At 43.1% G+C, this 20,898-nt stretch overlaps 1 protein-coding gene and 1 pseudogene across 1 annotated transcript in view; one reads left to right on the top strand and one right to left on the bottom strand.

The window, feature by feature from the left end:
- Hcls1 (hematopoietic cell-specific Lyn substrate 1) overlaps positions 1 to 15,224 on the bottom strand; it is a 69,550-nt gene extending 54,326 nt beyond the window's left edge. The window contains exons 1-4 of the mRNA XM_038344949.2: positions 15,044 to 15,224; positions 13,694 to 13,788; positions 12,335 to 12,487; positions 10,092 to 10,220 (exon numbers count right to left, since the gene is read on the bottom strand). Coding sequence (XP_038200877.1) covers positions 10,092 to 10,220; positions 12,335 to 12,487; positions 13,694 to 13,788; positions 15,044 to 15,137 — 471 coding nt within the window. The 5' untranslated portion in view covers positions 15,138 to 15,224. The remainder of the gene's footprint in view (positions 1 to 10,091; positions 10,221 to 12,334; positions 12,488 to 13,693; positions 13,789 to 15,043) is intronic.
- LOC119824645 lies at positions 953 to 1,706 on the top strand (annotated as a pseudogene).
- Positions 15,225 to 20,898: the final 5,674 nt, after the last annotated feature.

Raw genomic sequence — 20,898 nt, 5'->3', positions numbered from 1 at the left:
TTTAATATCCTAGCTACCACACTTTCACCTACCAAGCTTTCAAGTGACTGCTGGGATTGACTTGCCACCTGCACCTTTCTGGACCCCATGGATTTTATCCTAATGGAGGCGCCATCATCCTACCTGTGCAGCTTGCTCTGCTTGTGTCTGGCTGAGCTGAGTCCGCAAAGTGCTAATGACTTCTTCCTTTTCTTGAAGCTGCTGCTTCATCAGGACAAAGTCCTCCATCTCTGCCGAAGTCTTATCCAACTGAAGGGGGAAAACATTTACTTAAGCAATGGGGTTGGCATTCTTAGTTCTTTTGACTTTCTCATTTGCCTTGAATACCTACCATATTTCCTCTGAATTTCCACTTTAACACAAAAAAGAATTTCAAACGCTAATTTTTAAAGTATCATTGAATTGGCAAAATTTTTCAGAAGACAGAAGCAATAGCAATATGTTTTTCAATTTCTTTGAAAGCTATCATAGCAAAGAAACAGACAAATTAGACAGTGAGCAGAAAAACATGGACAATATTAACAATACGTAGGAAGCTATCCTACAAACCTTGGACTAATACACAGTTAAAGGCAAACCATGAAAATCAGGATTTTCTTGGCATTTGAGACTTTAAAATAAAAAGAAGACAACAATAGAGCTACATCTGATGGTCCTGTGGAATAGGAAAAAATCCAAGGTAACCAAGAAGTATTTGTAGGAATAGATGGCAGCCAGCATTAGAAGAGAAGCAACGACCAAGTGGGAGTTGGCGGCGCCGGCCCTGGTGGCACAAACGAAGGGAAGAAAAGGGCAGGCCCGACGAACGGGAGGACCGGCCGACTAGGTACCCAGCCCGAGCCTAGCTAGTTGACCCGAGCGGGCCCCATCAGCTCAGGTTGGGCCGGCCTCGGCCAACCCGCCGCAGCCGTGGTGGCAGCCCGGGGAGGAGCGCTGGCGTCCATCTCCTTCGATTCTTGGGATTTGAAGATGGCTGCTCAGTCGGCACCGAAAGTTGTGCTAAAAAGCACCACCAAGATGTCTCTAAATGAGCACTTTACTAATATGCTGAAGAACAAACAGCCGATGCCAGTGAATATTCGGGCTTCAATACAGCAGCAGCAGCAGCTAGCCAGTGCCAGAAACAGAAGACTGGCCCAGCAGATGGAGAATAGACCCTCTATCCAGGCAGCATTAAAACTTAAGCAGAAGAGCTTAAAGCAGTGCCTGGGTAAGAGTAACATCCAGGCACGTTTAGGCCGACCCATAGGTGCTCTGGCCAGGGGAGCAATTGGAGGAAGAGGCCTACCCATAATCCAGAGAGGCTTGTCCCGAGGAGGAGGACTACGTGGGGGACATGCCACCAGAACTCTGCTTAGGGGCAGGATGTCTCTGCGAGGTCAAAACCTGCTCTGAGGTGGACGAGCCGTAGCTCGTTAAGAAGAGGTGGTGTTCGAGATCGTGGAGGTCCTGGGAGAGGGGGCCTAGGGCGTGGAGCTATGGGTCATGGTGGAATCGGTGGTAGAGGTCGGGGTATGATAGGTCGGGGAAGATGGGGCTTTGGAGGCTGAGGCCGTGGCCGAGGGAGAGGTGCCCTCACTCGCCCTGTGTTGACCAAGGAGCAGCTGGACAACCAATTGGATGCGTACATGTCGAAAACTAAAGGACACCTGGATGCTGAGTTGGATACCTACATGGCACAGCCAGATCCCGAAACCAATGATTGAAGCCTGCCTGCCTACCCACCTGTTAGACTCTTGTTAAAGTCACCACATCTACTTAAAAAACAAAACAAAACAAAAAAAAACCCAAAAGGCCAAAACAAAACAAAACAAAAAAATAAACGAGAAAACATGAGAAGAAATCTGGTTGATGCTGGAAGGACCTATCACAATAGGTTGTGGAGTTGCCTGCTACCAGTTGGGGCATTTAGTCTGTTCCGTCTACTTTTTGATACTGTGTTACACGAAACCCTATTTTCCTTTGATTTGGTTGTTTGTTTTGTTGTTTTTCCAGTCACCCAGACTTCTGTTTCAACAGGAATGCCTTGGCTTTGTGAGTAGAACCTCTTTCCAGTCGGCTTCACCTGCCATGTACGCTCTCATTTTAATATTTCTTCTGTTCATCTTTATGATCCCAGAAAAAGTTCCCAGAAGGGGCCAGTGTTCTCACTAATGTGTGGGCTCTGGGATAGAGTTCTACATCTTCCTTAAAAGCTTTTTGGACCCCAGCTCCTGCTGCAGGATTTCTCTGTTCCACTTGACCCTGTCCTGTCCTGCCCCCACGTCCCCCAGTGTGTCTGAGGAGGAATACCAGGTATCCCTGTTTTAGTGCTGAGGAGTTTCATCCAGGCGGGTGAGTGTGTGCTATCCCGGGGCAGACTGTCCCGGAAGAGAGCACAGCCCCCCACCCCAGCTCCTGCTGCAGGATTTTTCTGTTCCACTTGACCCTGCCCTGCCCTGCCCCCACGTCCGCCCTTGTGTCTGAGGTGGCCCTGGAATACCAGGTATCCCTATTTCAGTGCTGAGGAGTTTAATCCAGAGGGACAGGAACAGTTCCTGCTCCTGCACTGAGGAGATCTACCCAGAGAGTCAGTCACAGCAGACTGGAAAAAAGACACCAAGACTCTCCTAGCTCCCTTTGAAGAAAGAGATGGGCAGGCGCCAATGCAAGAATTCCTCCAACAACCTGAAAGGCAACATGACATCACCAGAAACAAGGGATCACAAAACAAGAACTGAACACCCTACTCCAGAAGAAATAGAAGAAATCATCTTTAAACGGAACATTATGAAAATATTAGAGGACCTTAAACAGGAGGTGAAAAACTGCCATGAAGAAATAGTTGACAAACAAAAAGATTGAGGAAATGGATAAATCTCTCAAAGATACCCAAGAAAAACAAGAAAAACAAGAAAAAGCAATCAAACAGATTAGGGAAACAGTTCAAGACTTGAAAAATGAAATGGAGGTAATGAAGAAAACATAAACCGAGGGAAGGCTGGATATGGAAAATCTGGGTAAATGAACAGGAACTGCAGAGACAAGTATTACCAACAGAATACAAGAGATAGAAGAAAGAATCTCAGACACTGAAGATACTATAGAGGAAATAAACTCACAGATTAAAGAACAAAACAAATCCAACAAATTCTTAACACAAAACATCCAGGAAATCTGAGATACTGTGAAAAGACCAAACCTAAGAATAATAGGAGTAAAAGGAGAAGAGTTACAACTCAAAGGCCCAGAAAATATATTCAACAAAATTATATAAGAAAACTTTCCCAACCTAAAGAAGGATATTCCTATGAACAACCACTGGTCTTTAATATCACTTAATATCAATGGGCTCAATTCACCTATAAAAAGGCACAGGCTAAGAGAATGGATACGAAATCAGGACCCAACATTCTGCTGTTTACAAGAAACACACCTCAAACTTAAAGACAGACACTACCTCAGAGTAAAGGGTTGGGAAAAGGTTTTCCAATCAAATGGACCAAAGAAATAAGTGGGTGTGGCAATACTAATATCTAACAAAATTGATTTCAAACTAAAATCAATCAGAAGAGATGGGGATGGATACTTTATACTCATAACAGGAACAATTCATCAGGAGGAAGTCTCTATCCTGAATATCTATGCCCCTAATATAAAAGCACCCACTTATGTAAAAGAAACATTACTAGAACTCAAAGCATACATCAAACCCCACACTCTAATAGTAGGAGATTTCAACACTCCACTCTCACCAATGGATAGGTCGACTAGACAGAAACTCAGCAGAGAAATAAGAGAACTATCAGATGTAATGAACCAAATGGACCTAAAAGACATCTATAGAACATTCCACCCAAACAGAAAAGAATATACCTTCTTCTCAGCATTGCATGGAACCTTCTCAAAAATTGATCACATAATTGGTAACAAAGCAAACATCCATAGATACAAAGAAATTGTAGTAACCACCTGTATTCTATCGGATAACCATGGAATAAAGTTAGAATTCAACAACAATTCTAACCCCAGAAAGCCTACAAACTCATGGAAACTGAACAGTCAACTACTGAACCACCCTGGGTCAAGGAAGAAATAAAGAAAGAAATTAAAGTTTTCCTTTAATTCAATGAAAACAAAGACACATCATACCCAAACCTATGGGACACTATGAAAGCAGCGCTAAGAGGAAAGTTCATAGCACTAAGTGCCCACATAAAGAAAACGGAGAAAGCACACACATTAGAGACTTAACAGCACACCTGAAAGCTCTAGAAAAAAAGAAGCAGATTCATCCAGGAGGAGTAGAAGACTGGAAATAATCAAACTGAGGGCTGAAATCAACAAAATAGAAACACAGAAAACAATCCAAAGAATCAATGAAACAAAAAGCTGGTTCTTGGAGAAAATCAACAAGACTGACAAACCCCTAGCCAAACCAATAAAACGGAAGAAGAGAACAAGCAAATTAATAAGATCAGAAATGAAAAAGGGGACATAACCACAGACACAGAGGAAATTCAAAGAATCATTAGATCTTACTACAAAAGCCTGTATGCCACAAAATTGGAAAATGTGAAAGAAATGGACACTTATTTAGATAAGTACAATATACCAAAATTAAATCAACATCAGGTGAACAGTTTAAATAGACCTGTAAGCCATGAGGAATTAGAAGCTGTCATCAGAAACCTCCCTACCAAAAAAAAAAAAAAAAAAAAAAAAAAAAAAAAAAAAAAAAAAAAAAAAAAATCCCTGGACCAGATGGTTTCAATGTAGAATTCTACCAGAACTTCCAAGGGGAGCTAATACCTATACTTCTTAAGGTGTTTCACAAAATAGAAGCTGATGAGTCATTGCCAAACTCCTTTTATGAAGCTACAGTCACCTTGATACCAAAACTGCACAGAGACTCAACCAAGAAAGAGAATTACAGACCAATCTCACTCATGAACATCGATGCAAAAATTCTCAATAAAATACTGGCAAACCGAATCCAAGAACACATGCAAAAAAATCATACATTATGATCAAGTAGGCTTCATTCCAGAGAGGCAGAGCTGGTTCAACATACAAAAATCTATCAATGTAATCCATCATATAAATAAACTGAAGGAAAAAAACCATATGATCGTTTCATTAGATGCTGAAAAAGCATTTGACAAAATTCAACACCCCTTTATGTCTTGGAGAGATTAGGGATACAAGGTTCATTCCTAAATATAAAAAAAGCAATATATAGCAAGCCGACAGCTAACATTAAATTAAATGGAGAGAAACTCAAAGCCATCCCACTAAAATCAGGAACAAGACAAGGCTGTCCACTCTCTCCATACCTCTTCAATATAGTACTTGAAGTTCTAGCAATAGCAATAAGACAGCATAAGGAGATCAAGGGGATTTGAATTGGAAAGGAAGAAGTCAAACTTTCGTTATTTGCAGATATGATAGTATACATAAGCGACCCCCAAAACTCTACCAAAGAACTCCTACAGCTGATAAACACCTTTAGCAATGTGGCAGGATACAAGATCAACTCCAAAAAATCAGTTGCCCTCCTATACACAAAGGATAAAGAAGCAGAGAGAGAAATCAGAGAAACATCACCTTTCACAATAGCCACAAATAGTATAAATTATCTTGGGGTAACTCTAACCAAGGAAGTGAAAGATCTATTTGACAAGAACTTTAAGTCTTTGAAGAAAGAAATTGAAGAGGATACCATGTAGAAGGAAGCGGCGGGGCTGCGTCCCGCCACCCGGCCGCCGGCTAGCTTTACACCCGAAATAATTACACGGAAACTGTATTCATTTAAATAATGCGTGGCCCATAGTTTCAGCCTCTTATTGGCTAATTCTCACATCTTCCTTTAACCCATATTTAGTAATCCGTGTAGCACCACGAGGTGTGGCTTACCAGGAGAGATCTTAACCTGCGTCCATCTCAGAGAGGAGAATCATAGTGACTCACTATGGCGACTGCCTGAAGCATCTCCCCAACTTCTGCTTCCCAGCATTCTGTTCTGTCTACTCCGCCTACCTAATTTTCTGTTCTCTTAAAGGGCCAAGGCAGTTTTCTTTATTAATAATGAAAGTAACACATAGACACTCCTCCATCAATACCAGAAAATGGAAGGATCTCCCTTGCTCTTGGATTGGGAGGATCAATATAGTAAAAATGGCAATTCTACCAAAAGCAATCTATAGATTCAATGCAATCCCCATCAAATTCCCAACAAAATTCTTCACAGACCTTGAGAGAACAGTAATCAACTTTATAAGGAAAAACAAAAAACCCAGGATAGCCAAAACAATCCTATACAATAAAAGTACTTCCAGAGGCATTACTAACCCTGACTTCAAACTCTATTATAGAGCCACAGTAATGAAAACAGCTTGGTATTGGCACAAAAACAGGGATGTTAGCCAATGGAATCAAATCGAAGACCCAGACATTAACCCACAAACCTATGAACACCTGATTTTCGACAACGGAGCTAAAAGTATACAATGGAAGAAAGAAAGCATCTTTAACAAATGGTGCTGGCATAACTGGATGTCAACCTGTAGAAGAATGAAAGTAGATCCATTTCTATCACCATACACAAAACTCAAGTCCAAATGGATTAAAGACCTCAATATTAATCTGACCACACTGAATCTGATAGAAGAGAAAGTGGGAAGTAGTCTACAACACATGGGCACAGGAGACCACTTCCTACGTTGAACCCCAGTAGCACAGACAATAAGAGCAACAATGAATAAATGGGACCTCCTGAAACTGAGTAGCTTCTGTAAAGCAAAGGACACTGTCATTAAGACAAATAGGCAACCTACTGACTGGGAGAAGATCTTCACCAACCCCACATCAGACAAAGGTCTGATCTCCAAAATATATAAAGAACTCAAGCAACTAGACTTTAAAATGCTAATTAACCCAATTAAAAAATGGGGCATTGAACTGAACAGAGAATTCTCAACAGAAGAAGTTCGAATGGCCAAAAGACACTTAAGGTCATGCTCAACCTCCTTAGCAATTAGGGAAATGCAAATCAAAACAACTCTAAGATACCATCTTACACCTCTCAGAGTGGCTAAAATAAAAAACACCAATGATACCCTATGCTGGAGAGGATGTGGAGTAAGTGGAACACTCATCCATTGTTGGTGGGAATGCAAACTTGTGCAACCACTTTGAAAATCAGTGTGGTGGTTTCTCAGCAAACTGGGAGTCAACCTACTTCAGGACCCAGCAATTCCACTCTTGGGAATATACCCAAGAGATGCCCAATCATACTACAAAAGCATTGTTCAACAATGTTCATAGCAGCACTATTTGTAATAGCCAGAACCTGGAAACAACCTAACTGCCCCTCAATAGAAGAATGGATAAAGAAGGTGTGGCACATATACACTTTAGAGTTCTACTCAGCGGTAAAAAACAATGACATCTTGAATTTTGCATGCAAATGGATGGAAATAGAAAACACTTTACTGAGTGAGGTAACCCAGACCCAAAAAGAGGAATATGGTATGTACTCACTCATAAGTGGATTTTAGCCATAAATAAAGGACATAGAGCCTATAATTCGTGATCCTAGAGAAGCTAAAAAAGAAGGTGAATCCAAAGAAAAACATTGTTATCATCCTGCATATTGGAAATGGACAAAATTGCTGGGCAGGGGTTGGGAGCACAGGGGTGGGGGTGAGGTGGAGATAAGGGGAGATACGGGAAGAGAAGGGAGAAGGAGAGGATGGGGAGAGCTTGAGGGAATGGGATGGCTGGGATGAAGGACGGGTGGTTGGGGGAGCAGGGAAGTATATATCTTAATTACGGGAGCCATTTTAGGGTTGGCAAGAGTCTAGACTCTAGACAGGTTCCCAGGTGTCCAAGGAGATGTCCCCAGCTTGTTTATTGGGCAGCAGAGGAAAGGGTGCTTGAACTGGACTTATCCTATAGCCACACTGATGATTATCTTGCATATTACCGTAGAACCTTCATCTGGTGATGGATGGAGATAGAGACAGAGACCCACATTGGAGCACTGGACTGAGCTCCCAAGGTCCCGATGAGGAGCAGAAGGAGGGAGAACATAAGCAAGGAAGTCAGGACTGCGAGGGGAGCGTTCACCCACTGAGACGGTGGGACAGATCTAATGGGAGATCACCAAGACCAGTTGGAATGGGACTGATGGAACATGTGATCAAACCGGACTCTCTGAATGTGGCTGACAGTGGAGGCTGACTGAGAAGCCAAGGACAATGGCGCTGGGCTTTGATTCTACTGCATGGACGGGCTCTGTGTGAGCCCTGTCAGTTTGGATGCTCACCTTCCTGGACCTGGGGGGAGTTGGGAGGACCTTGGACTTCCCATAGTGTAGGGAACCCTGACTGCTCTTTGGCCTGGAGAGGGAGGGAGTGGGGGTATGGGAGGGAAGTGGGAGGAGGGGAGGAGATGGAAATTTTTAATAAAAAAAAAGCTTTCTGGTCATAGCTAACACTTTGTAAAGGTGTGTGTGCTAGGCTGGTGTGCAGGTGGTAGTCTGGAAGTGCTGGTACTGCTGCTGGGCCGGGAGAGGCTCACACAAGGTAGCCATCTGGTTTGGTCAGTGACGTTGCATAAGTGGCAGCTGACTTGCTGAGATGGATATGTACAATTTCCACCCTAAAATAAGATTTTTTAAGTTTTTTTGGCTTTGTGTCACGTCCAAGAGGCCTGCACACATTTAGTATAGAAGAAGCCATTTGATATGGCAGAAGATACAAAGGTGGAAGACTGTTTACAAACTAACTGCTGGGAAGGGGTCATATGCTACTCATGCTGAAATGCAGTTATCTATGTCCAGAACCAATCTTGGTCTAATCCACATAACTGCCTTTATGTGACCCTCTTGAAGGTTTAATTTCAACTATGTTTTGTCAGCTGTTCAGTTTCAGTGGAATCTTGTATTTCTGGTTCATTATAACAAACTGTTCTCTCAAATTCTACTCAAGCTTCCTGTTTATTTTTTGAGTTCCTTAAAATGGCCATATAACAAAAAAAAAAAAAAGAGAGAGAGAAGCAACACTTCCCATTGTTTGACCATGGGTAGATGCAGGCCATCCACAGGAAAAATTCCCATATGCAATCTGTATATATAGAGGTTTAGCAAAGGTTCGGTGGCAACTAGCACTTGCTGCTCTTGTGAAAGGATCCAGGTTTGGTCCCAGCACCCACAGATATCTGTAAGTCCAGTTCCAGGGATCTAATGTCCTCATCTGACCTCTGGGGGTATGTAGTGCATATACATACATGCAAGCAAAAACATTCGCACAGAAAATGAATGAACAATTACATAATATCATTCAAAAGTCAGGCATGGTGGCTTGTGCCTATAATTCCAGCACTCAAGAGGCTGAGACAGGAGGAATGCCACAAGTTCAAGGTAAAACTGGGCTACATTGTGAGACCTTGCCTCAAAAACAACAACAAAAATCATGAAGAATAAGGAGCAGAACAATATGCTGAAAGACATTGTAACTTATTTCAGAGTTAAACATGTTTAAGAAAAATGAAGAGGACATGAAAGGAAAATTAGAATTTGAAAAGTTTAAAAAGTAATAAAATTCATAAAGTTGATATAAAAGAAAACTCATTTCAGAAGAGAAAGCCAAACACAAAACAGAATGCCTTGAGTTAAATAATAAAAAGGATAAATCTAAAAAATATTAATCAAAATTGGTAAAATACCTGCACGGAAGAAAATGAAAGCATCGGAGCTGACCGAATGCTGTGAATCATGTAATTCAAGAGTTTCTGAGAACACATGATCCATATATGAAAGAATACAGTGAGTATGTGCAAATACCAGCCGAGAATGCCACACACACATGCAAACTCTAATAAATGAGTAGATGTGGAAGTAAGGTGCAAATGCCAACCGAGAATGCCACACACACAGGCAAACTCTGATAAATGAGTACTCGTGGAAGTAAGGGAAAGGGAGGGGCAGGCAGGGAGGGGCGACCGATGGGAGATAGCTACTGATCATCTAGAAAGAGGCATTTACCATGGATATCTGTTGGCTGGTAGTGATTTGTTAAGCTAATAATAACGAGGTGACTCACTCCTACCTTCAAGGCTTGTTCTGACTGAGCCTGGTGAATCTGGGCTTGCAAATTGCTAATTAATTTCTCCTTCTCCTGGAGTTCACTTCTTATCTCTTCTACTTTCATTTCTTCTGAAATTTCATTCTCATCATCCTGAAAATTGCAATAGATTAAAGTCACTTACTTCCGAGTTATAATTAATATATATTTTATCTTTTACACTATTTGCCTTTTAGAGATATTTAATTACAGCTTCATTAAAGTGACAGAAGCACTCAGGAGCCAGAAGCAGGAGGATCTCTCTTAGTTAGAAGCCATCCTGGTTTAGAGTCCCAGAACAGTCAGAACTACATAGAAAGCCTAACCTGTATCAAACAAACAATAAAACCAATCAACCAACCACCACAACAAAATTAAACAACAACAGAATCAAGAAGAAAAAACTAACAAAAAGGGATGAATTTTGGGCTGGGAAGATAGCTGAGTTTAAGAAAGCTTGTTCTACAACCACAAGGACTAGGATTTGGATCCTAGGACCCACAAACACCTGTTACTCCAGCTTCAAGGGATCTGACACGCCCTCTTCTTGTCTCTGATATGCTTTTCTGTCTGTCGCTGTCCGTCCATGCCCCCGCCACACACGTGCACACATGCACGCTGCGCTAAGCACACCATGGCACACCATGGTTACAGGGCTGCTGTGACTGACAGCTGGAGCGGACTGGGACGGCTGGACATCACTTATTGAACACGGAGAGGGAATGATGATAGAAGACGCTGGCACATTTAAGGCCTGGGGGCTAAGTAGAAAGCTAGAGTGAAATGCAGGGTAGAAAATGGATAAATAAAAAATCTAACAACCCGACTCAAGGGAAGTCTGAAAGAATCAACATGAAAAGGCAAAGGTTAGTGCCTGCCACCTCAGCCAGGGTTGCCATAGGAAACATAAAGGAAGAAAATAATTCAAACAAAGAAATTACTTGCTTTAAAAACCAACTTTGAGATGCTAAACAACCCTATTCTATTCCCCTCCCTCCCGTGCCCCTGCTGTAGGAGGGGCTAAACCTAGGGCCTCATCCACACTGCATAGGCGCTCTTCTACCGAGCCACATCCCCAGTGCAAAGAAGGAAAAGCAATGTCCCTGAAAGGCAAGGCTAAGTAGGGTACTGGGAGGTAACAAGTGCCCTCAAGGGCTCAGAACTTGAAAAACTCCCCTCAGAACGAACATTTCTGATAACGTAATACAGGGGCAGGGGGAGTCAAGGCTGACTTACAACCTTTGTGAGCCACAGTGGCCCAGCAGCATCAGTGTAATCTGCACAAACGTCCCCAAAACCCGGCAGTCCCTGTTCTCTACACAGATACCCGAGAGTGGCTCTGAACAGAAAGGCGGAGAGGACACCAGGATCAATACCACACTCCTCTAAAGACAGCTTGCTTTAGTCTCTCTGCATCCCAACTAGACGCTGCTCTGTGGCAGCCACCATAAACCTTGCCAGCCTCCTTACAGGGTACCAGGGTGAGCCAGGCAACTCAGCTCATAGTTCCTAAAACATCAATGCATCATTATTTACTTACATAAACAGAGAATATTCTCTATTAGTTAAGCAATTAAAGGATATCTGAGCCGGGGAAAAATGTTAGAGATCACAGTTTTAATATTCTAACCAATAATCAAACTCATCCACAAACTATATGCTTCTCCTGTCTCACTCCAGGACTCATGTCTTCCTGTCAGCCCTTTCAGAGTCCCACTGGGAGTCTGGGTAACACCTGCCAACTCAGGCCCACATTTCCGTATGCCTTTGCTCTCCCAGTGTGGCCTTCGGTCCAAGCAAACCACAGGCTCAGAGGGAAGGACAGCACTTCTGCTGTACCACCTCATGACCGCAGAGATGCTGTGGTAGGCTCCTGGCTCAGAGGACACCAAGTCTCTATCCAGTTCCCGTACCTTGGAGAGCGGCTCAGCTGCCTGAGGTTCCTTAGGCTTAGGGGAAGCAGCCCCTCCTTACGCCTTCATTTCTTAGAGGTGTCTGTTCAAAGAAGTGAGTTTTGCTTTTGCATGAAGTTTTATTTAATTTTTGTTATCAGCAGCTTCATGCTCCTCCTGCCGTAGAGCAATGAAGACCATAAACGAGTTTACCTAGCATACAACTTGCTCGCGGCAGGCAACACATTACGGCACTTAGGAATAAGAAGCAGGTCTAACGCTCTAAGCGGATGACCTGTCTTTATCAAATGCTCAGCAAATAGCGAACAACAATACCTGCAGAGCTTCATCCTTCTGCCAGAGCTGAACATCCTTCTGTCTAATGATGTCTTTCAGCTCCACCACTAACTTCTCTGCATCAGCCAGGCGTTCCAGAGCATCACCTTGTATGCTATTACTCAATTCCATGCCAGATTCCTGGTGTAATTCCTGGGATTTGGACAAAGCAATAAAAATAATGCACAGGGGAAAGGCGGTAACTCCCCACAGGGACTGCTACATCTTCACCTCAATCACTGGCCAACTCCTCTCTTTGAACTGAGCCCTAACTAATCCCACAGCAGTTATCCTTGCCATTACAATATAGTGTTTTGTCTAACTTCAAGTGTTTGTTTTAAAACTTGATTTATTTCTAGCTTATATATGAGTACTGCAGACCAGATCCTATTACAGACGATTGTGAGCCACCATGTGGTTGTTGGAAATTGAAAACTCAGGACCTCTGGAAGAGCGCTAGGGTGCTCTTAACTGCTGAGCCATCTCTCCAGCCCCAGAACTTTTATTATCCTAATTTTATCCAAGAGGAAAATAAAGGTAGGCCAGGATTACATAGTATTAAGTGAAGGAACCCAAAATTTAAAATTAGAGCCGAGCCGAGGGCTGGAGATGTGGCCGCGCTTGCACAAGGCCTGGCTTCAGTTCCTGGTCCTGCATCAACTGTCATGGATGGCAGCACACACCTCGGATCCAACACTCAGAAGGCAGAGGCTGAGAGATCGGGAGTCCAAGGCCATCTTTGGCTAGTGACAGAGCAAGTTGGAGGCCAGCCTGGGATACTTGAGACCCTGTCTCAAATAAAACAAATTAAGTTATTTGAAAATTGAAACAAAACAAAAACCCTTAAGTATTTGGCTTGCCGCTGTCTTTGAAAAAGTTAATGGACTTCTTTTGAATCCTTAAGGGTTGGAAAATACAATGCAAACTACATGAAAGGCAGACAGATTTATAGAAATAAACAGGGGTTTTCAAACAAAAATGGTGCTGCAGTCCCATTTACTCTTTACACTTTTCCCATGGAACAGGAGCTATGTCCCTATGGAGGAGGAAGGGGAGAAGAGGGAGGAGGAAGGGGAGGAGGAGTATGTTAACAATAACTTAAGACAGTTTGGTACTAAACTGGCTAAGCAGACAACAGAGACCCATCTTTCCCGGTTCATCTACACTTGGTTTCTGTCCCCACACCTCTCGGACTAACAGTCCTTAGCACAGGATCATTTACAGAGTGGTAGTGGTTTTTTTAAACATCACTTCTACTTTGTGTGAGGGAGGCTGCTCACATCCCTCTAGCCTAAGGTATTCTCCTCTGAAGAACACACAACGGAGGTCTTGTTACTCGATCTGGACAAAGTTACTCACAGCTTCTAAGAGAGCTTTCCTGTTCTGTTCAGCATTATAGCCTGATAATTCACACAAAACAACATTTGCTAATCCTGATAATCGGCTCAGCATCTCTGCAAGAGAAATAGAAAAGAAAATGCAACAATCAGTAAAAACAGACACAGGCTGCTGGAGGGTAAGTAAGCAGACGGGAGCAGCTAGACATTAGTACCCATATCATCTGTGTGAAAGAAGGGCCTGTCACTGCATTCGGTGTGCAGCCGGCTGTGTGCATGGTGTAGCCGCACCCTGTTCTGCTCAGGTGCCATATTGTAGGCACCATCACTACAGTCAGCGTGAAAAATAAAATGCAAGGAAACAATCTTTAAATACAAGGACGTCATTGTCAAGGATGTCTTAATGGCTGTCTTTAATGCCTTATTTTTTCATTGATAAACAAAAATCTTAAGTTTTCCTTCTCCCAGATTGATCCTTTTCTGATTTTCGATGAAACCCCAAGACTCAACAAAATTTCCCTTTTCATGTGTTCCCTGAACCCTGTTTTTTCATGCAGTTTTCCTGACAAACCATGTGATGTCAGTGGAGAGTCACTATTCGATATGTAGCATAAAAAATTATAGTAGTAAATCAGTATCCGCTTGTTCTGCACAGAATTAGAAAAAGAAACAAAAGGCAACATATGCAGAGAAAAGGAGATAAAGCCTAGAGCAGAAATCAGTAAAGAGAAAATTAAACCCATAAAACAAAGGCTTCGCTCAGAAAAGCTTCCCCAAAGCCCCTATGCTGAAGATCTGGGGCCTGTGCATGCTATGTATTCACTCTACCACTAATCCACACTCCCAGCCATCTTGATCCAGGATCAAGGAAGTAAAAGCAGTGTTATGAATACACACTGCTTCAAGCCAGGCCTCCTGGAGGCAAGAGTTCTACCATTTGGATATACTTTCAGCCCCTGAAACTTTTGAGTTATTTTCCATTTTTCTCCCTACCTATTCCAAACCGTCTCACTTTTTTCTAACAGATCATTTCCCGACCCTGACCCTTTACAGCCATTCCAACCACACAATCCTTATTAACTCATGTTCTGGAAAGGACTCTACACTGTTAGAAACTCTTCTCCTGTCACCGCGCTCAAATCTGGAAAGTCGTCCTTTGTGTGCTTGGAGAACTTCCAACTATCTCCCAAAGTGAACGTGTTTATTATCCGTGATTTCAAATATCTGTCCCAGCCTCAACACGGTCCTCTCTCCACAGATCAACTGCAGCGCTTTAAATAAACCAAGCAAATACTTTCTCCAGTCGCCTAGGGCTCACCCTCCTGTTGGTATCCCTGTGGCGAAGCGACAAACACACCCCCACACTACCAACCCCAGGTTTTTTCTTTCAGAACTCCCTTCGAGGTTCCTTTTCTTGCGAACACTTCTGACTCCTGGATCAACTCTCCCTCATCTTCCCAGCCCATTAGCACCAGCAGGATCACGCGTGGGTCTCCGACTGCGGCAACAGCGCTGCCCTTTGCCTAGTCTGAGTCCCGCCGCCCCCGCGGGGCACAAAGTTTGTTCCGGGCCCGAGTTCAGGGCTGGGGCAGGCTCCCTTCCCTCATCCTCGGCTGCGTGCCCAGCCTGGCTGCCACCGGCCGCTCGGTCACGGGGCCATGCACGCACGCAGGACTGGCCGGCTCGCCCTCCTCCGGGACTCCCCCGGGGAGACAAGACCCTGCGGGTGTCTGTGCTCTCGGGCCGCGTACGGCGGCGGGCACCGGGCGGCCACCTAGGCTGCGCAGGTGACGGCGGCGGAGACCCGAGGGCCGGGGCGGCCGGCTGAGCGCCGCTGCCCGGTGTCCCCCGACCAGTGATCCGCGGCGGGGCCGATGCGGAGCTCCCCGTGAAGCCTGCCGACCACACTCACCTACAGTTGGGCGCCACCGGCAACGCCGGCCGCCCCCCGCCAGACGTAAGCCGCCTCAGCTCGGGAATCCCAAATTCAGCGGCTCCGCCGCGCGCCCCTCAAACACAACCACTCTCCTAGGGTGGGAAGGCGGGACTGAGACGTTGGCCTATCGGAACTGCGCACCGGCCGTTACCATGGAGATCAGCCGCGCCTGCCTGTAGTCTACAGCACCACGGTGGCAGACACCGATGCCCTAAAACCTTCCACTTCCTCAAAGACGGAACCAAGGGATTCTAGGGAGGAGAGGCATGAGGGGGATGATTGTGTGTTGGGCTGTGACCCGGAAGAAGTTCCAAGAAGGCCGGGAGCGTGGGTAATCTGCAAAGACCAGGTGTTTGCTGTGTACTTTGGGAGTTCCAGTTTACCCTAATTCCTTACCTACTGCTAGAGACTATGGCCCCGCCAAAATTTGAGGAGATTTTGGACTAGAGTCACCAGCAGCCAGTTTTGGGATTTGTGTGAGAACCAACCCGGAGTAGAGCCTGAAACTTGGTTTAGTTTAGTATGGCTTTCTAACTCTGTGATGAAAAAACGAGAACCAGAGACACGGCTACCCAAAACAACAGCAATTTAGCAAGGGTCGGACTACAACCTGACATCGCAAGGCATCCTTTGCTGGTATCGCTCAGGATGAAAGTGTAAGAGACAGTGACGAGTTGGGACGTGACGCTTCAGCTGGGGATAGCAGACAGAGATTTAAGGGCTCAGGCGCTGGGAAGAGTCAGTGAAGAGCTCCAGCAAGAGACAGATAGCGCTTAAGTGCTTCTTCATCCTAAAAGGCCGGCTGGCGGCGGAGGGTGCAGAAACCTAGCCAACTACTCATGATTTCAGACATTCTTCATAAGAATGTTACTATGAATTTATGACTCTCATTATACACCAAGCACTCAGCTAGCCCACTATATTTGCAATCTCATCCTAAGGATCACACACTCTTGAGGCTCATATAGTAGCTCAGTAAGGCATCTCTTAGCTGCTTATTTAAAGTTGTATATTTACTATATATATTTTGCAACCTAACATAACTATCTTATCACAGTTTATTATAAGAAATCCTGAGGTTTCTGTCTCTTTTGATCTCAGTTGTATCTCCAGGTCCCAGAATAGTATACAGGGGGTACAAAATGTCCCTTGAAGCAGTATCATGTGTGACTATCTTTAAATGCAATATAATAAATTTCAAAACACTGGCTTATACAAGGTGTTTTGGGGAGGGACAGAGCCAGGATAAGAGGTGAATTTTATCTCTTTGTACACATACTTACATTTAGCCTTAGATTTTTCAGTTTTAAGGTCTCTCAGAAGTTATAAAATGATCTAGTAGGCATGGCCCCACCTTCTCTAGTCATTCCCAGAGAACTGCAGTGAATACAAAGGGAGTGGAATGGGGAAATGTGGAGAGGTTGGAGCTGAGCTGAGCTCCTTAAAGCTCCTCCAAACATCATTGAAGGATGGAAATGATTTAAAATGCAACCCAGGTGCAGCACACTGACTCTGAGAGTGACTGGGATGGCAAAGGGTAATTTAGGAATTATCCACGTGTGTGACACGACTTTAATCCCAACAAGCCTTAACCCCAGCACTTGGGAGACAGGCGGGCAGATCTCTGAGTTTGAAACCAGTTTGGTTTATGAATGGAATTCCAGGCCAGTCTGCTGAGTGAGTCAGTCTGTGTCTCCATTGTCTCTCTCAAAAGCAAATAATTAGGAATTGGCACCAAATGGGAGTGAAGACCAGTGTAGGTTTCAGCACCATGTGTGGATGGACTGAAATATTTGACAAAGGCGATAGGAACCGATAGGAACATGTTGCCTATATAATCTGGTGTGTCATTTTATGCCAAGACATTTGAATATTCTTCTGAAACCAAAGAGGTTTGTGTCACTCAGGTGTCTCTCAGAGTGTGATCATTTTGGGTACATGAGATGGTTTCCTAGGAAAGGCTCTTGCCATACAAATGTGATGATCCAAGTTTGATCCCTGGAATCTATATGAAGGCAAAAGGAAAGAAACAAGTTGTCCTCTGACCTCCACATGTGCTGTGGAAGTCATATACAGACATCACACACAATGAGAATCCCTATTTAAAAAAAGAACGACCATTTCCCTTATTCAAGTATAATGAGGAAAAGTTGAGGGCAAAAAAAAAAAAAGTCCCATCCTACAGCACACATGTAATATTGGAGAAGGAAGGCTGAGGAGGGAAGGGTAAAGTGCAGGGGTGGAGATTGTGTGGAGGAGAAATAACGAAGGCAGAAAAACTATGTGGAAAGGGGTATGGGAATGGAGATGTTAGGAAGGGGTCAGGAGACAGCGAACCAAACTAAGATGTATGGGGAAGCCTGATGGAATCCACTACTTTGGATTTTTAAATATTGGTTTTCTAAAATGGAGCTTGAACAGAGATGCTTTGTATGGGTGGACTATGCTGTCCACATACCCATGGGTTCTTCAACAAATCCCAGTACTAGGTCTGGGATAGCTCCCTGTGAGTTATTAGCCAAGGAGGGCTCAGAAACCCAGAAAATCCAAGCTACTGCACTTGTGTTTGGTTGTCCACCAGAACTGGACATGAAACTGTATTGTAGAACATACACACTTTCATCACAGGACAGAGAAATCAATCTGGGACTGACCTGGAAAGTGACTAAAGTCTGCCTACAACTACTAGGGGAGAAGAGTTATCATCGGTCTCAGCCTACAGTGGACGCTGCATGCATCAATACTGGCCTGCCACATAAGGTGCTCACCGGGGCAACAATGGCATGAATGTTTACCCAAGACAGAATGGCTCAGCAGAAACGGAGGCTCCTTCACTTGAACAGTTTTAGGGAAGGTCTGTGTGCAAAGGTATCATGTCTGCTTAGAATAAATTTTGAGAAGAAATTAACTACAGGGTCTCTGGAGAGGTAGAGGAAAAGAAAAAGTGCAAAGGCCCGAGGCAACACATACTGTAGTTTTGGCTGAGAGTTAGTAAAGGAGAAGTTGTATTCTGACAATAATGGGAGACTGCTGGGGAGAATTGGAGGGGGTAATAACTTGCATTTTAAAAGTCTCTGTGATCTGACAGGGAAAGGAGAACATTGGGGGTAAGAGTTAAGCAAGGACATCAGCTGGGAAACCTTTCCTGGTGCAAGAGATGCTTGTGGCTTTTCCTCTGGGAAGTAAGGGAAAAGGAAAGCAAAACTATTTTTTGAAGTAATCAATCATGGAATTGCCATACACTAAAGAAAAGGACATTGTCTCATTTCTGGTCCTTCAGGAAAGTTTTACAACAGAGGAGATCAGAGGGGCCATAGACAAGATCACAGCCAGTTTGTGGATTCATTTTTAGATGGCCGCACAGGACAACAGCCTGCCTCTGACCCACCAAGGAAGGTATGCTTTCTGACCATCCCAAGTAAAGGGTTTTAGCAAGGAAAGGAATCAGTTGACAGAAATGGAAACAGAACTGTTACTTTGTCACTAGGGGAAGAAGAAACTTGACTCTCAATTCAAGCTCATCTCTAGAAAAATTAGATCTATAAATGTATTCTGAGAAAATGAAAATCTTTTCCAAGTTTCCAGCCCTCCTGTTATCCCAGTCAGTGCCCTCACAGCTCCAGTCATATGGAACATGCCTGAACATCTTCTTTGCTCCCTTAACAATTGTTTCTACCATACAAGGAAAACATAGCATTTTCCTTAAAATGATCTATATAAAACAATTATAAGAAGTCTAAGAAGTGAATATACTCAGCAAATTGCAAAATACATATTAGCAGCAGACTGTGTAAGTAGGACTGAAAATTTAACTCTTGCCTCAGCAGAGCAGAATGGTGTACATTGTCCAGATCACTCAGGAAACACCTGATTATTTAAGGTTTTTAGTAACACATTTTGTCCATGAACACAAAAATACCAAGCCTCTTAAAAAATGCCTGCACAAGACACGTGGACATCAAGAGGCTGCTGAAACTACTCTTATAGTACTGAGTTGCTAAGATAAATGCCAAGGTTTTAAGTCCTAGGGTCATTGTGTTTCTGGATTAAGTATCAGATCCTCTATAATTACTAGTTTTCTCTATTGCTTTGCTTCACTCAGAGTAAACAGCCTTATATCTGTGAATAGTGTGGGCAAAGATATGGAAGACCTAGTAAACTAAATAAACTCTTTTTCCTCTTAAGCTACTTCAGAGCCGTTCGTCAGGAACCTGTCCAGTTTGGAGAAATAGGTGGTCATTCCCAAATCAATTATGTCCAGTGGTATGAATGTGGGAACACAATTCCTGGGAAATGGTAGCTGCAGCACAGTTGTTTCCAAAGTACTTCTGGTTCATTATCGCAAAAGGAAACAAAGATCCCGTTGGAAATCTGATGGTGTTTGTCACCCCCACTCCACCTATTTGTTTACTGTGTATAAAAGTCTGCAGCCTAACAGAAAGCAGCCCTAGATGTTCATTATTATAAAAGATTACTGAGATGATTTATCAGGTTTACAAAGTCATTTTAAGAAAGCAAGATTAACATTAATAGAATAACATTTTTAGGGAAGCGGGCTCCTCATTCATGATATTTTAAGAGAACATTTGTATATTATTTATCACAATGTTGTAATGTTTTCAGATACTATTATAACAAAATTAATGTCAAAAATCTTTAATATGCTTTATAGAAAGTATTTACTTTATTAATGTGTACGTGTTGTTGTTGAGTTAATCCCATAAATCTCTACTTGGTTTAATTTATTGGATCAAATAATCTTCAGCATATACATGTGAGAGAAAGTGGTTCCAGTATTTAAAATTATGTAAACTTCAATTTGTTGGCATCAGATGAACAGATTTTTTAAATAGTTACATATTCATGCTAACCTCTCCATAACCTACCAGCAAATTACTGAAAAAATCTATGTAATTTTATCTCAACCAAACAGCTGATAATCTGACATGTTACATGATAAATTTTAATTCTTTTTTATTCTGTACCCATAATATTACATCTAAAAATACTTTCTCAAACTCTTCCTTTTAACAATCTTTTGAGCGGCTCTGTGGTCCTATTCAAGCTGTATAAAGAGACTGAGTGTGCAGTCAGCATGGAAAGACAATGCATGTGAGAAGCTATTGTTTTAGAGGATATATTATATATTTATACAGTAAGGCCATGAATGAATGTATCAGAGGTTGTTTTGTGACACTGTTTACTCAACTTGTAACGAAACTCACTCATTTTCCTGAAAAGGGGGGTACATATTTTTGGGAGGGAGCAAGAATATTATTACATGCCCTGAA

Source organism: Arvicola amphibius, chromosome 10, assembly GCF_903992535.2.
Source record: "Arvicola amphibius chromosome 10, mArvAmp1.2, whole genome shotgun sequence".
NCBI classification, from domain to species: Eukaryota; Metazoa; Chordata; class Mammalia; order Rodentia; family Cricetidae; genus Arvicola; species Arvicola amphibius.
Note: the sequence above shows the minus strand (reverse complement) of the source record. Positions and strands in the feature narration are given on the sequence as shown.